Consider the following 15827-nt stretch of genomic DNA (forward strand, 5'->3'; position numbering starts at 1 on the left):
CATCCTCCACCTCTTCCGCTGCAAATCTGCTCTCATGAATCCACCTCACAGGTCCTCTCGTTGTTCTCTATGAATATCTATTCTTGTAGCATCTGTCAGCCACCGCTTCCACCGTAACTCTGCTCTCCTGCAGACAGTACCATAGAATTGCGTCCACACTACCCCAAATTCGACCCGGCAATGTCTATTTCATCGCTAATCCCCTCGTTGTGGAGGAGTACAGAAACCTATTTTAAGAGCCCTTTAAGTCAACAAAAATGGTTTCGTAGTGTGGACGGGCGCAGGGTTAAATCGATCTAACGCTGCTAAATTCAACCTAAACTCGTAGTGTAGACCAGGGCTCAGTCAGGACCTTCTACAGAAGTACAAGGTGCTGGTTTCCCTTTTTTTCCTAGGTGAAAGATCTTTGCCTAAGCAGGTTTCTCATCTATGTTAGGTTCTCGGAGACTTCAGTTCCCTTGGTTGGGGGATCCGTCTTTCTCTGTTTGCAAGAGCTCTGGCCCCTTGTATTTGTCTAGTGATGGGTGCCAAGATGACTTCTTCTCTTGTTACATCTTTCCAAAGTCACTGTTTTTAGTCCTTGGGATGACCTCACTCTGTTCTTCCCTGTCTGTGGATTCCTACCCTGCTCATTCATATGTAAATAGTGTCCATTGTTTGTGTTCTTACCTTGCTTAATTCCACTAGAGAAGACTGGTAGATAGCTGCCTTCCCGTGTGTGTGTGTGTGTGTGTGTGTGTGTGTGTGTGTGTGAGAGAGAGAGAGAGAACCTGTTTCTCTCTTTGTTTGGTCACTGACTTTGAAACGTATCACGTGTTCACAATTCCTCATAATGTTAATACATTTTTTTAACTATTTTATATTCATTACCAGTGTTCTTAACTTTCATAAAAGACCTTACTTAAACAGTTTTTTATAATTGTATATCATTTGAGGTTCAGACTCTCACAACAGGCTATCCCCACTCTCCCACCCCCACTTGTTAGGTTGATGGCTTTGTTTATCTTTTATGCAAGTGTACCTTCGTTGTCTCTGCATGACAGCCAGGCTGGTCGGACAAACAAATACATCTTCCTTTGTCCGATGCAGACTGTGCTTTATGTACTGCTTGCCAAACACATTTGCAGAACATAATTTTAGTACATATTCATAACTTTGTACACTACCTGTACACACACCATGCAAGAATACGAATGACCAGGGAATTACTAGTTTTCCAATGAGAACCTGCATGACCCTTTTTAGATACAGATTATGACAAGTGTATTAGGTGTAAAATGTGTCAGGATTGATGACTCTCACTGACACAGTGTGAACAGCATGGTGGGGAGAAGAAGTGAGTTGAGCAACGGGGTAAGTTCCCATCATGCAGCTTTCTCCATCTCATTATGCCATCCATAATCCAATAATTTTTGTGCCTTATTAAAAAAAACAAACAAACAAACACAAAACCACGCAGCACTTCTCTGTCCGCCATCTCTGAGAGAAGCGTGGAGTCTACACAGCACTGTGCTATTGTCATGAATGTGGCAAACACGGACAAACAATCCTCCAGTATTTGCAGAGCTGCAGCAAGAACCGCAGCAGCAGAGGACATGGCCATTTTGTGATAGGCAGATGGCTGTGAGACAGACATAGCAAAAACCAATTAAAGGTGGTGGTTGGTGGTGATCACAGAGCAGCTACAGACGGTGGTGCATTGCTTATGGGCCCAAGAAGCAATCACTGAGTGGTGAGATTGCATCATAATGCAGGTTTCGGATGACAAGCAGTGGATGCAGAACTTTTGGATATGAAAGACCACATTCTTGGATCTGTAGCCCACCCCAGCTTTCCAGTGCAGGGACACCAAAATGAGAGCTGTGCTGATAATGGAGAAGTGAGTAGCAATCTTTGTGGAAGCTTGCAATGCCAGATTGCTACCAGTAAGTGGAAAATCATTTTGGAGTTGGAAAATCCACAGTGGGGCTGTTTTCATATAAGTGTCCAGCATCATTTAATAGTCTCCTGCTACACAGAACTTTTTCCTCACCAGTGGATTACTGTTGCTAGTAGTGATCCTGGGGGACCTAGCCTACCCCTTACTCCCTTGTCTGATGAAACCATACATTGGCCACCTTGACAGCACCAAGGAAAGATTAAACTACTGTCTCAGCAGGTGAAGAAAGACAGTTGGATATGCTTTTGGTAGATTGAAGGGATGCTGGTAGAGCTTATTGACAAGATAGGATTTCAGGGAACAAAATATCCCAATGGTTATAGTGTGTGTGTGTATAGTGGCCTGTTTGTGTGCTTCATAATAAATGTGAAGCAGATGAAGGGGAAAGCTGCTGCTAGGGTCAAGGGCAGAGGTGGAGTCGCTATCTGCTCATTTAGAATGAAATGCAAGGGCCATTGGAGTTCCATGTGGAGCTATGTGGCTGAGGGAGGCCTGGAAAGAGCACTTTAACAGTCAGCCACAGTAATGTGTTGTGGTGAATTGTGTTCTATCTGGCCCTGAAGTTTTGGGGGCTCTTTGGGATTGTGAAGTACTTGTTGTACACTTATAGATGAAACATGGCCTGTTAATGCACCTATTAATTTTGCAATGCTTGCTAAACACCTATAATTACATGTTTGTCACTGACCTTATGAGTTCTGTCACCTTACACAATAACAAGTAGTGAGTGCTTTCAGTAGCACTAAGCATTCTCCCACATATGTAGTGAAATAATAGATGAATTATTTACCAGAAATAGCTTATTATTTCAGACCAAAACTAGAGCAAAAATGTGGAATTAAACATCTACAATAAACTTTTGGAAACAAATCAATTGAACAGAACTTAAAGGGGAAGGAACATGCATGTTCATTTTGGCTACACATACTACCTGAGAGCACCGCGGTTGCTATATATGTGAAGCTGTGGTTCTCACTACTGTTCTGTGACATGGAGTGGTGGGAATAAAGTTGCAGTCCCTGATACCATGTGGAGGGTTTAGGGGGTGTAGGGAGGTGCTAAAATGGATTTCTCCATTGACTGCAAAGGGAGGTGAGCCCGAGATTGTTGAATTTGTAGGTCAGTGAGTCTGTGCATTTGTTTGCTTCTAAGCTCCATTATGTCCTGATACATCTCTCTTGACTCCTGGGCCCTTTTTCTGTACTTTTTTTCCCTCTTCATACTGTCTGCAATAGTCATCCTTCATGCCATCTGTTTGCAGTCTGATGCAGCATCAACTTTTCAGAATCTCACTGAATATATCCTCACGTTCTCCTTTCTTCTCCTTCTCCTTATTATGGTCAGGCATTCCACAGGCGTTGGTGATTTTAGTTGATATCTCACTCTTGTGGGTAAGACAGGGGCTGGCCTGTTGACTGGCTACAGTGAAGTCTGCCAAAGTCGTCACCAACTGGTGTGGGAAAGTATCCTACCACAGAGGAAGAAATAAGACCGCTATCCCTAAAAACCTATGGGAGAAGATTGCAGAATACCTCCCATGAAAATTTCATTAAAATCTCTCAGGAGGATTCAAGGGACATCCTTTTTTTTATGTAAACTGCTCTCCATGGCCACCCCAACTAACTCTACAGGAGAATGAAAAGCAGATAACTATCTCTGGTTGTGATGTGATATTGTCTTTTCTAGAATGAATACATTTTGGTCAGGTGCCATCTGTACATTTAAGCATGGTAGTGGGAAAGGCACCCACACACTTAACAGAATCTCACCCATATTTAGCTGCTGGAACTGATTAGACAGTACTGGAGCTTCACACAGATCCTGGCTCTTGGCATAGCTGGACCTCCCCTTTGCATGTCCCACGTTGTCGTCCTCATTGTTTTGTGGCAGGGGTCTGTGTGTTTGGGGCTCCTCAAAGGTACCTAGGATGTTCTGTGGGGTGTTGGTGGGGTCTCCACTAAGTATGGCATGCAGCTCACTGGCAAAGTGGCAGGTCTGCAGCTTGGCACCAGATCGACTGTTGGCCTCCCTGGCCTTCTGGATGCCTCCTGAAGTCCCTTTTACTTTTGCACAGAACTGCTGCTGATTCCTGTCTTACTCCGTTCAGGGTGGAGTTGATTTAAATCATTAGTCAGGAAGACTCAATTTAATCATGGATTTCTACATAAAAGTGCATTCTTGTTGGTTGTTATGACCTTAATCCATATTGTTCACAACTCAGATGTAGGTTTCATTTTTAGAAGTTACACACTATACATTTTTAAAGTGATTTATTTTGAAAAATTTCAGATTAGTTTTACAGCTGTATCAGAAAATGAATGATTGTTTAGTTATTTAATTTACCAAAGGTAATTGAAGCAGATATTTATGAAGTCACTGAGAGGTGAATGAACTATCTTCAGTTCAACAGATTAATCAATATTTGGAGGATTTTCTTGCCAGGCTGTATTAGGAGGAGGACATCATCACCAGACATTTAAATTGTTTTATTTAACTGAAACAACTACGTTATGTATTCTGGGTTTTTTTCTTCAACAGCAAACATACAATATTTTAACAAAACAAGCATATGAATTTTTGAATTTAAACATTCAAGTTTTTAAAGTCAGGTTTTGTTTTTGTTAAAATTGTTTTTAACTAAAATACTTAGTTTTTTGTTTGTTTGTTTTTTTAAAATATTAAATTTGTCAGCCAGATCAACATGAGAAACTTAAAATACTGGCTTCTGCAGCTAGCTCAGTCATCTTCACTTTCATTTTCCTGTTTATAATCTGGAAAAGAAAAACAAGCTTTCCTGCTTTTTCAGGTCCCAAATGATTTCTCAATTTGGAATGAATTAGTCCAAAGGAAGAAAATATTCTTTCTCCACTGGCAGAAGAAGCTACTGCTGTTAAAAGTGAGATTATCACGTCAACAGTCTCTGAATCCAAGTGCTCAAGTGACTTCCACCAGTTCACTGGTGTGACTTTCTTTAAAGCCCCCTCAGCACACACACATTTCTTGAATTGTTCACCCTTCACTCTGAAGTTTATTATAGTTGGCATTATGAAGGGATGATTGCTAGATGTCCATGTCATAGCCAACTCCTCTTCTTCAGCGGTTAAGATTTGGTCAAGGAGATGGTGCTTGTCCCATTCTTTTTTTTTTTTATGCTTATTTAGGTCAGTCATTGCACATTTCTCTTTTTAAGATCTCACTCAGTTCCTTTCAAATTTCAACAGCGTCGGCAATAAAACATTTATTTCCCTGCATTTTGTTCAAGGCTACAGAAATAGGCTTTAGGGTACTCAGCATGTATTCAACATTTTTCTTAAGCCCAATGTTGAGAACTTTGGCTGTGACAGTGCCATCTATTTTTTCACGATTTTGTTCACAAACTGTCATTAGATTAGGCCAGTTCTTGATACAGTGCTCAAAACAGTCCACTACTGAGTTCCATCGCACGTCTTGTGGGAGAGTTAGCTTGGTTCCTCCCACTTTTTTCAGAACAGCTGCTGCAAAGTGGTTGTTATGGAAGTATTTTGCTATTTCAACATTAGCCTTTATTTCTGGAACGCTGAAGTTTTTGGCTAGGAGGTGCATCAAATGAGCACTGCAACCGTATGTTGTCATCCTGGGACTCTCTTCTTAATAGTTTCTTCTCATCTTGGATACATTGTCTGTGACCAAGCTGCATACTAGACATTTGAGATTTTTTTCAGTTTTATAGCTTTTACTGCTGCTACTTGTAAGTATTCTGCTGTGTGTGCATTTCCAGATGTATCAATTGTTTCTGTAAGGAATGACATTCTCTTCTTCTGTTGTCACACAAGCACATACAAAATGATCATTGTGGACATTGCTCCACCCATCAAGAATCAGGTTAAAAATTTCACCCTCTAGACTTTTTGCACACTACTCAATTTCTCTTTCATACACATTTTATCCAGCAATTTGCCTGCGACATCTGCTCTTTTGGGTTGACTGTATCCTGGTCTTAATGACTGCACCATGTTCATGAAGTTTGGGCTCTCAATCATACGGAAAGGAGAGTTTGTTGCATTAAAAGCCGGGCAATTTTTTTTCATCAATTACCTCCTTTTGTAATCTGCTGGTTCTTATCACAAATTTATCTATGGTTGTTTCTGGGGGATGATCCAGTTTGAGAACTGCAGAACTAAGCATCTCTGGTATCTTCTCGACTGAGCACTGAGTCCCATTGGGTAGATAGAAAAATTAACCTAAATAAATCTATACAGAAGCCCCTGGAGCCCCATAAAATTGGGTCTCTAATCCGTGAACTATTGGAACTGATTTACAAAACTTTTCTTAAACATTACATGACTATATTGTCTCGTACTAGAGAATTTATAATCCCTATTCCATGTTAAGATATCTTTGAGCTATAGGTGTTTTTAGGTAGGGGTTTTTTCTCAAGAAGCGTTTTATCAAAAAAAATCTGGTTTTCGTTTTTAAAATCATTGGTTTTTATCCACCCTGACTTTGTTCCCTGCATCCTCTGTGCCATCTGCTCGTAGATGTCCACATTTCTACAACTAGTCCATAGTTGTTATTGCATAGCTTATTCTCCCTATAAGACCAAGAGATCCAAAGCTTCTATCCAAGCAGGAGTACGTCTGGAGTATGTAGGCGGCATGGTTACTTTGAGCAGTTGCACACAAGGGAGAGCTGCCAGGTGTGCTCACCAAGCTGGGCAATTAGGAAAAGGCATTTCAAAAATACATGAGGTTTTTAAAGATGTGGGGTGGCTTCAGGTCTCTGTGACCCCTTGGCAGTTGAGGTCACAATTGTGACTAGAGCATCAGTGTTCACCATTGTGGGACAGCTGCTGGAGGACTGTTAGGTCTTGTGCTATCCATGCTTGCTCTGCATTGACCACAGTTGGTCGACCATGGCTCAACACTACTCGGGGAGGTGGTGTTACTGCATTGCCATAAGGGGCGCTTCTATCGGCAGGAGAGAAATTAGTATAGACACATGCGCAACTAGATCAATGCTAAGTGACCTAAGTAGACCTAATTTTATAGTGTAGACCAGGCCTGAGCAAATGAACATCAGATTTGTGCAAGATGAGAAATCAGGTACTCAGACATAATAGACTTGGAACTTGAGATAGCTGCTGGTATCAGATGGCGAATAAAAACAGCTTTAAGATTTTTGGAATGTTGAGGTAAAAATTCAAACTGGTTAGCTTGAATTTAGAGGGTGTAGCAATAAAGGCTGCTTGTTTGTCATGCAATCCAAACTTAGATAAAATACTTTCTGGTGTTATGGACTACAACTTTGAGCTAGCTGTTTTTGATCTCAGGTTATCCAGAAGTAAAATTTTTACTGTGTTTAAGAGATTCAAACTTTAAAAGTCGCATTAAGATGATTACAGCTGCGAGCTGTTGGTTACTTTGAGGCAAGTTAGTTATTTTAAAGGTATCCACCATGTAAGCCAGAAATTTGAAATACATAAGTCTAATTTAGCTGTAACCAGAAAGTTATGCTGGAACATGCCGAAATGATAAGTCCTTAACATTACAGGCATGTTTGCAACTATTGCTAATCTGAAATTCTATATCTAGAGTTTAAGCTTTCAAGTCAAGTAACTAGGAAAATGTCAAAAGCTTTTCATATCTGTGATGAAATTTCAAAAGTTTTGGAGCTACACAATGTCTAATTGACACTTTTTAAAGTGCTTTAAGTGGAAAGAAAAGAACAAAGCTTGTTAAATTGGATTTGATGACTTTATTGGTAGGCAGCCATTTTTCTAACACTTTAGGAAAAACTCTGAAGTGTGTTACTATTCTGAAAAATTATGAATTTGGCATAATGTTGTTCAGTGTTTTCTGAATTCAGACAAACACCTTGACCCCATTACAACTACCAGTGCAACAAACTACTCTCGCCTCTGAAAATATGAATTTCTGACTCACACCCTTCCCCATTTTAAAAAAAAAAAACTTGAAACAAGCAGCAAAGCCAGTTGCATTTTTTCTTTCTTGAAATTTTTTTTTTTTTTTTAAAATGGTGGCATAATCTAATACATAAGGATGCTGTCATGGATGCGCTGGAACAGCTCTTAATCTAACCCAGGCAGGGCCCTCTTCAGTATGACAACCCCTCACAGCACACTTTCACTAGGCTAAGCCACCTTGGCTTCAGTGCCTCCTGGGACCAAACTCTGAGCCATCAGCATCCTTGTTCCATGCCATGAGCTCCCCGTAGTAAGTCCACCTGAATAGGACACCTTATACTCGTCCTCTTTTCCCCCCCACACACAAAGGGGAGTCATACGCTCCCAACTTTCTCAGTCAGCAGTGACTCTCAGCCAGCCATGTAAAACAAAGGGGTTTATTGTCTGAACACAGTGTAGAAAAAGTCATTGTTAGACTCAGCACAGAAACCAGAAAATTACAGCTATCTTGGTCAGAGCCCTGATTTTGACACACAGCCCTGATTCTCCTGCAGAGAGACCCAAAACGGGAGAGAGCTGCCTGTTTCCGGCAATCCACCCTATATCATGCCCATTTGCTCCTCCTCTGTCCTTTGTCTTTCTCTAGCAAAACAGGTCACCTGGCCTCCACCTCAACTTTTTATTCTCCAACTTGTTGCAGCTGGCTGGCTTTTTGCAGAAGGTGAGCCCCCTGGTCATCACTTTCTAAGTTATGAAATGTCCAGCCACTGTCTGGGCCCAGGGAGCCAGGTGACACTCACACCTGGTCTGAGTCTCTACAAATATTAAACCACCTTTCCATCCATCTAGGTAAACATGCAGCACACAGTACTCATGCAAAAATATTAAGAAAATTCCCACGTAGTCACAGTTGTGCACTCAATTGTCTGAACTTAAATTCTAGTGATGGTCAGTAATTCAGCATAAGTTTCAAAATATGATCAAGATTCAAGTATTCACTTGTTCTGTTTATAACATTCTTCACTATATATGTGTAAATGTGGATACCAAGAACGTAAAATGGATGAAATTGCATTCAGGTCCACTTTAGAAAAAAGCTAAAGAATGTTCAGAGGAATAGCTATGAATGTCAACATTGCTTTATAATACTCGATACTAGTTCTTGTTTTTGAGTGGTCTCGTGTTAGGTAAGAAACTGGTGTCCATTTAATTGGCAATACCTTGAATTTTACGCATTATACTTTCTTTTATAGTCGGCGAGGCTCTGGCCTGGGCAAAAGAGGAGCAGCTGAAGCTCGCCGACAGGAAAAAATGGCTGATCCTGATAACAACCAGGATGGAGTTAATTCTTCAGCTGCACGTACAGATGAGGCTCCACAAGGAGCAGCAGGTAAGCAGAAACACAAACTTTGCAACCCATGTCTGGTGCTCTGTAAAACATTGATGTAAACCTTAAAGTATCAGGCTTCTTTTTTTTTTTTTTTTTTTTTAATGAAGGGGGGAAGGCATAAATGAATTCTTAATGTCGCTTTTGGATGCTGACTGAGCAAGGCACTACTACTCTCTTGAAACTCAGGTGTTAAGTTATAGTTGTGTTCAGAGGCCTTTTGGTTATGTGACATAACTTTGAACTCTTCTTCAAACTACTGTACTAGTAATGTTACTCTTATCCACCATATAGAAACATAAGTTAGTGTGCTAATTCACAAGCTACTGTCAGAATCTGTATCTAACCAGCTAATACTACACGAGTCTGTCCTTTTATAGTAAACGTCTTTTGGTTACCTTGTGATGCTCAGTTGTGAAAGCATTTTTGTACCTTTTTGATATTAACCTATGTATTCTAGTTGTATGGTACTTATAGAAAAATGTATTTTTTTCTAATAGTCTTGGCCAGTATCTAAATTATTGGCTTTTCTGCACTGACTATGCTGCAATAGGAAAAACTGTTCACAAAGTTAGTGATATCCTCACACTGAAGAGTACCTTATTTCCCAAACAGTCTTACTGAAATAATTGCAGAGTAATTTACAGTTCAGTATAAGCAATCCGGCCCTCATTCAGCACATCAGTTTATTTAAATTCTTCAACAATTATGTTGGCTTTTAGAAAAAAGCTTTAAAATGTTCAGGCTTGAAAATAAGGTATTGATTTGCTTCAGTGCAGTGTAACAAGTTTGGTTACTGAAACTGAGTTCAGACTTTATCCAAAGCTGTATTTTAACTTTTTCAGATATACATGCACCATTTCAGAAGTACAATTACATTTTCTGTGGAAGTTCATGATGGAGAAACCCTAGAACTTATATATGAGTTGTCACTATAAATTTTTTGTAAGAATATAGCTTAAATGAATCCAAACTCAATACAAAGTATCTTAAAATCCTAGTCCAATTGCTGCTGAAGTCAGTAGGGATTTAGTTATCGATTTTAAATAGAAGCAGCATTAATGTATCCAATACTCTTTTTTGAAATAAATTTTAGACAAGTCAGTGTTACTCTAAAATATTTTCTTTCTTTAGCATCTAGCTCTGTTGCGGGGGCTGTAGGCATGACCACTTCTGGAGAAAGTGAGTCAGATGATTCTGAGATGGGAAGGCTACAAGGTAAAAAGCTTTTACTAGATTTATATGATGGGTTGATACCTGTATATATGTACATGGTGTTATAAAAACATTATTCTGATATTTTTCTCTCTGCTGATACCCATTCAAAAACCCTACTAACTATTTCCTCCCCCCCTCCCTCCCCAAGTGAACATGCTGTTTTGCCTACTATAATTATGAATAATGTAGTGGGAGAGATTGTGGTATAGTAGACACTCAAAAATTTGGCAGTACTAGCTGAACTTTAGGTGTCTTAACTGTTGTAGTGTACTACACTTTTTGCACTGATTACTGATTTCCCAACCCAATAAACATACTCTGCTTGGCTAAACGCTTTTTTTTATGATGAAACAGAACACTTAATATGGAATACAGTTCATAAACTTGTTTGTTCCTCAAATCTGAAAAGATGCTAGTAATAGCTTTCAGTTTATAAAACATGAGTGCAAGTTTAGTTAGGCCTACCACTCTTTCTTGTATCTGCTCTTAGATAAAGATGGAGTTATTTGCTGCTTCAGCACCCACCTGTATTCCCAGGTTATGACCAAATAAAATCCACGTGTGCTAAAAAATATGCTTGCTTGATGCCTGGGCTGTACAGAAAATGCATTTCCTTTCAGAAACTGACAACTTGGACAAAATTCTGCATTTAACTTGCCTGTCTTCTGTAAACACTTCAACAGGTTTTTACTACTTGGGTGCAAGGAATTATGGTGGTTGCTTCCTCTGCAAATATAGGTTTGGGGTAAAAATCTGGATCTTTTATTCTTAAATGCTGGAAGAGCTGGGGGAAAAGAGCAATTGTTTGCTTGCAAACAGTTCCTCCAGTGTTAGGCAAATTGACTCAAATACTATTAATGGTTAATTGCTAACCACCCATTTGTAGCACTGATCAGCAATGTTCAGACTTGCTGCAGTTAATGTGAACCCCCCTATTTGAAGTCAACTCTCCAGACAAGAAAAACAGGATGACTTAATATAAAATTAACAGATGTTCTGCCTCTTCCAGAAGTTTTTAGACTCTAGCAAGCCAGCTCCCCTAACAGTTCACAACTCCATTTGCCATGCTTTTCTCTCCAGTCAATAACATTGTCTATTCTACTTCTCCTATACAGCTTACTTGTTCTGCCCAGTTCCATTGTTTTTGCCATCCCCTTTAACTATTTTTACAATAGTTTTCATTCAGACTGAAACTAGAGCCTACTATTTTTAGTATTAAAAAAAAAAATGTTTATTTTCTTGTAAATACTTCAGAGAAACTGACACAATTCCAGAATTCCTCCTGGCTCTTCAAAAAACAGTCTTTTCACAGTCTTGATTCACATTTGACTTTAAAGCCACGCTTGAGTAAAGGGTAACCTTGGGAGGACAAGTAGTTCACTCGCCTTTACTGGTGTTAGGAGAAATCCATGTAGCGTCGTCTTGTCTTTTTCTGTGTTAAATCTTCAAAACTCCTATAACTTTATAAGTTCATGAGACTTAGTTACATGGAAACTTTTTATGAAAATGGCCGTTTAATATTCTGTGTTTGCTTCTAGCTCTGTTAGAGGCTAGGGGTCTTCCTCCTCACCTGTTTGGCCCTCTTGGCCCTCGGATGTCACAGCTTTTCCACAGGACAATTGGAAGTGGAGCTAGTAAGTAAACTATATCTTGACAGATATAATTCTGTCAGCAGCTTTCAGACTGGTTAAACTTGGCTACTAGTAAATCTAATGTTTTATCTGTGTAAGGATTTAAATGCAACTAATTTTTAAGATTAAATCCAGTGTATAATGTTAGATAGTATAAGGAACTCCAGCATACTAAAACTTAAGTTTCTTCCCTCCTTTACTCCATAGTTGTGGAACATTGGCTACAAGCATTTAACTTTATCTTCCTTTTAAGAAGCTACGTTTGGCTTAACTTTTTTTTTTAGTTTGGCTTATATATACTTCTTTAACAAGAAGTAACTTAATTGAATTGAAACAAGGCTTATTTTAATTTTCATGGTTTTTGAAAAGCCATACTCAAGATCAGGTTTTGAAAACTGCTTTGCACATGGCATCCCTAATGCACAATGGTCAGATGGGCTTGAAATCATTTTAGAGGGATAATTGTTTGTTTGAGCACCTCTTTGAAACACAGGTCAGTGCTGTCCGCAGGGACTACTAAGGACCAAATTCTATCCTCTTCTTACCTCCAGTTCAGTATACCTACAATGCAGCAGGCTGGGATGTTTACCTAGCAGTCAAAAGAACTAGGAGGAGGACCAGGCCTGCAAGCACATCACAACCAACAAGGGGATGTTGTCTGCCAGCTAGAACAGAACACTACCCTAGTAGTATATGCTGTTTACTTCCTAAAGAAGTGGTATTTATCCCCCACCACCTTAACCATCCTGTCTTATGCTAGGTAGATCGTTTTTGGTAATTTTAGCACAGTTGCTCCTGTATGCTCATTTTAGCTGCATGGCAAGGGAAGCTAAGAGCAGAATTTGACCCCCCCCCAAAAAAAAAAACCTCTGAAGTCACAGAACACACAGAAAACAAACTTTCTGCTTGGTAAGATAAGTGATCACAGCATTAATTACCCTAAATATTTACAAGTATTAATAGATCTTTACTTTCCTAGGTTCTAAAGCCCAACAGCTTCTTCAGGGGCTCCAAGCCACTGATGAAAGTCAGCAGCTACAGGCAGTAATTGAGATGTGTCAGTTGTTGGTCATGGGGAATGAAGAAACATTAGGTGGATTTCCAGTCAAAAGTGTTGTACCAGCTTTGGTAAGGATCAAATTTGTTTATATATTTCTGTGTGAAACTTAGTCTTTAAACAGTATAGCAAAAGGATTCAACAGTAAAATAGAAGTACTCTTGAAACCTCTAAATTTAAGAGGTATTTGGTAGCCTCTGGTTCATCTGGACTCAGAAATAGCATTAAAGGCTTATGATACCAACAAAATATTTTCACTTTCAACAACTTCCTCTAATCAGACAATAGTTTAGTTAACAAACTACTACTACTAAACTACTACTAACAAACTACTAAACTCCTCTCCTCCAATTTTAGATCCCATGGCTTTTGCACACTTGCTAAATAGTAAAAGGAAAAAACACCCTATAGGTTAATTCTGTACTCCTACAGATTGCTTTGATAGCTGTGAGGCCCCTAACTGGAGTGTGAGCTGGCTGGAGAGAGAGAGAGAGAGAGAGGTCATTGTGTCCTTAAAGCAGGGTTGGGTGAGGGGCAATGACTTTATGTAGCCAGTGTGGTGAGTACCCTTTCTAGACTGGCTCATGGGAGTATTGATACATAGAAACTTCATAAAATTCCATGTATGGATTGCACTGCAGAGGACTAGAAAGATACCTTGAATATAGAGGGTAAACACACCCCGACCCCAATCATAAATATGTACTTTGACAGGCCACTACAGCATTCTTCCTGAGTTCTAATATGTAGTCAGGTACACACAGACATGTCTGTGCAAATGGATGGCTTTCCATTTACATATTAGTACCCAGGAAGACTGCTGTGGTGCTCTGTCAAGGTGTATGTATGTGTATATGAGGTCTGCTTACCCTTTTTCATCCGGGGTGTGGCTGTGCCTCCCTCCCCACACAACACATGACTTAAAAAAAAAAGTCTCCTTTTGGGGTTTATTATTCTAGTGCTTGTTGTACACACTTTGGCTTCCATAGATTCCTCACTAGTCTGCTAATACATCTTCCACCCATGTATGAGTGGTAACAGTCCTACCATCCTTCAGCCGCAGGGGTTCTCTACAGCCCTGTCACTAGGATCTATGAACTGTCCTTCCAGAAGTCCTTGATAGTTCCTGGCAATCTTGGGCCTTCTTACGTAGGCCCACTCAAATCTCTCTTGCTCTCCTGGAAGAAGCCTAGTGGCCACAGTTGTTCTCCTTTAGGGCTTCCAGTAGTACACTCCATGCTGTCCTGTACATCTACAGCAGCCATGCCTATAAGCTATAAATGCCAAGCCCTCAGTGTATCAGCAGGTGATCCTTGTGGACTTCAAGTCCCATATTCCCTGGCATTAAATGGACTGTGGACCCATAACAGGTGTTAAGTTGCACTGTGCTCTGTTATAGCGTGACTGCCATCTGTTACGATAGTATGTGGGAATTCCGGTAAAACTGGGTCTTATTGCACTAGGCACTGTATAGACAAGTAACAAAGGATATCTTTGCCCTAGAAAACTTTACAGGTATCTGGGTATCAAGACAGACTGCAACAAGTGGACACGAGTGGAAGTTAGATTGAGATGAATACAGTACCAATAAAATTACTTTAGAATGAAAGTAGAAGTCACAGCTCCTTGTTCTCTTAACCAAAGCCAGACAGGAGTGACTTGTGAGCAGTGTGAGAAAGGTAGAGGTCACAGAACTTTAAAAGTGGATATGTTGGCGGCTTTATGAATTTTGATGGCATCTTTCCTGTGCATGTGGGTGATATGGAAGAAAACAGAAGTGCTTGAGGAAGAACTTTCCATTGTAAACTCCTATTTCAGGTGTTTATCAAAGACTTAAAAAAAATCACTCCTGATACCATCTGTTTTTAACGACACAGTCCGGAAGCAACATGTGTACAGAAATCTTAATCATGAGGATAAAAGGGCTGTGCATGTGTGTGTGCATGCAAACAACAAAAACAATGAACGTTCTTTACATTGACTACATTGCATGGTCAATGGGCTTTGTACATTTTGGGGGGGGCGGGGACTCCTCTAAAGCCAATAACCTGTAATGTGTAATAGCAATCAAAAGCTGCTTCATCCATATGAGCAGAAATATTTTTAATGTGTATTTTAAAATTCTTTAGCTTTCTCTGCTGTAGAAAGTGTATTTCTCCTTTTAAATTGGTTTTTGGATTCCTTTAACAATTTTCATTAAATGCTATAGGAGCTGTTGTGACAGCTTCAAAAAGATCCAGTGTTGCAAGTGAAACTAAACTGAAATGATCATAACAGGTTTTCAAATATTTGTAGAATGTAAGAAAAACAATATCCTTTTGGTAACTTGTACCAAATCAGAACTGTTTACTCATTTCCTAATCTTTTTCTTTATAGATAACATTGCTGCAGATGGAACACAACTTTGATATTGTAAGTGACATAGATGTGAGCTAATTGTTTTCCTGTGAACTTAAGTTTTTTTCCATCTAATTGTTTGGTTTTTTTGTTTTTGTTTTTTTTTTAATAGATGAACCATGCTTGTCGAGCCTTAACCTACATGATGGAAGCACTTCCCAGATCATCTGCTGTAGTGGTAGATGCAATTCCTGTCTTTTTGGAAAAGGTAGCAATAGTCATGTCCCTAAATAATTAAAATTAGTACACAAAACTTAAGGACAGACACTTACCTTTGAGTAATCCCCATAACTCTC

The 15827-nt window shown here is 39.6% G+C and overlaps 1 protein-coding gene across 6 annotated transcripts in view; it reads left to right on the top strand.

The window, feature by feature from the left end:
• TRIP12 (thyroid hormone receptor interactor 12) overlaps window positions 1–15827 on the top strand; it is a 151896-nt gene that overhangs the window by 71700 nt on the left and 64369 nt on the right. For all 6 annotated transcript variants that reach the window (XM_084639182.1, XM_084639181.1, XM_084639183.1 and 3 more), the window contains 6 exons: window positions 9095–9231; window positions 10363–10446; window positions 11985–12080; window positions 13057–13205; window positions 15511–15546; window positions 15644–15739. In XM_084639182.1, coding sequence (XP_084495308.1) covers window positions 9095–9231; window positions 10363–10446; window positions 11985–12080; window positions 13057–13205; window positions 15511–15546; window positions 15644–15739 — 598 coding nt within the window. The remainder of the gene's footprint in view (window positions 1–9094; window positions 9232–10362; window positions 10447–11984; window positions 12081–13056; window positions 13206–15510; window positions 15547–15643; window positions 15740–15827) is intronic.

The sequence above is a fragment of the Lepidochelys olivacea genome, assembly GCF_965140295.1.
Source record: "Lepidochelys olivacea isolate rLepOli2 genome assembly, chromosome: 9".
NCBI classification, from domain to species: domain Eukaryota; kingdom Metazoa; phylum Chordata; order Testudines; family Cheloniidae; genus Lepidochelys; species Lepidochelys olivacea.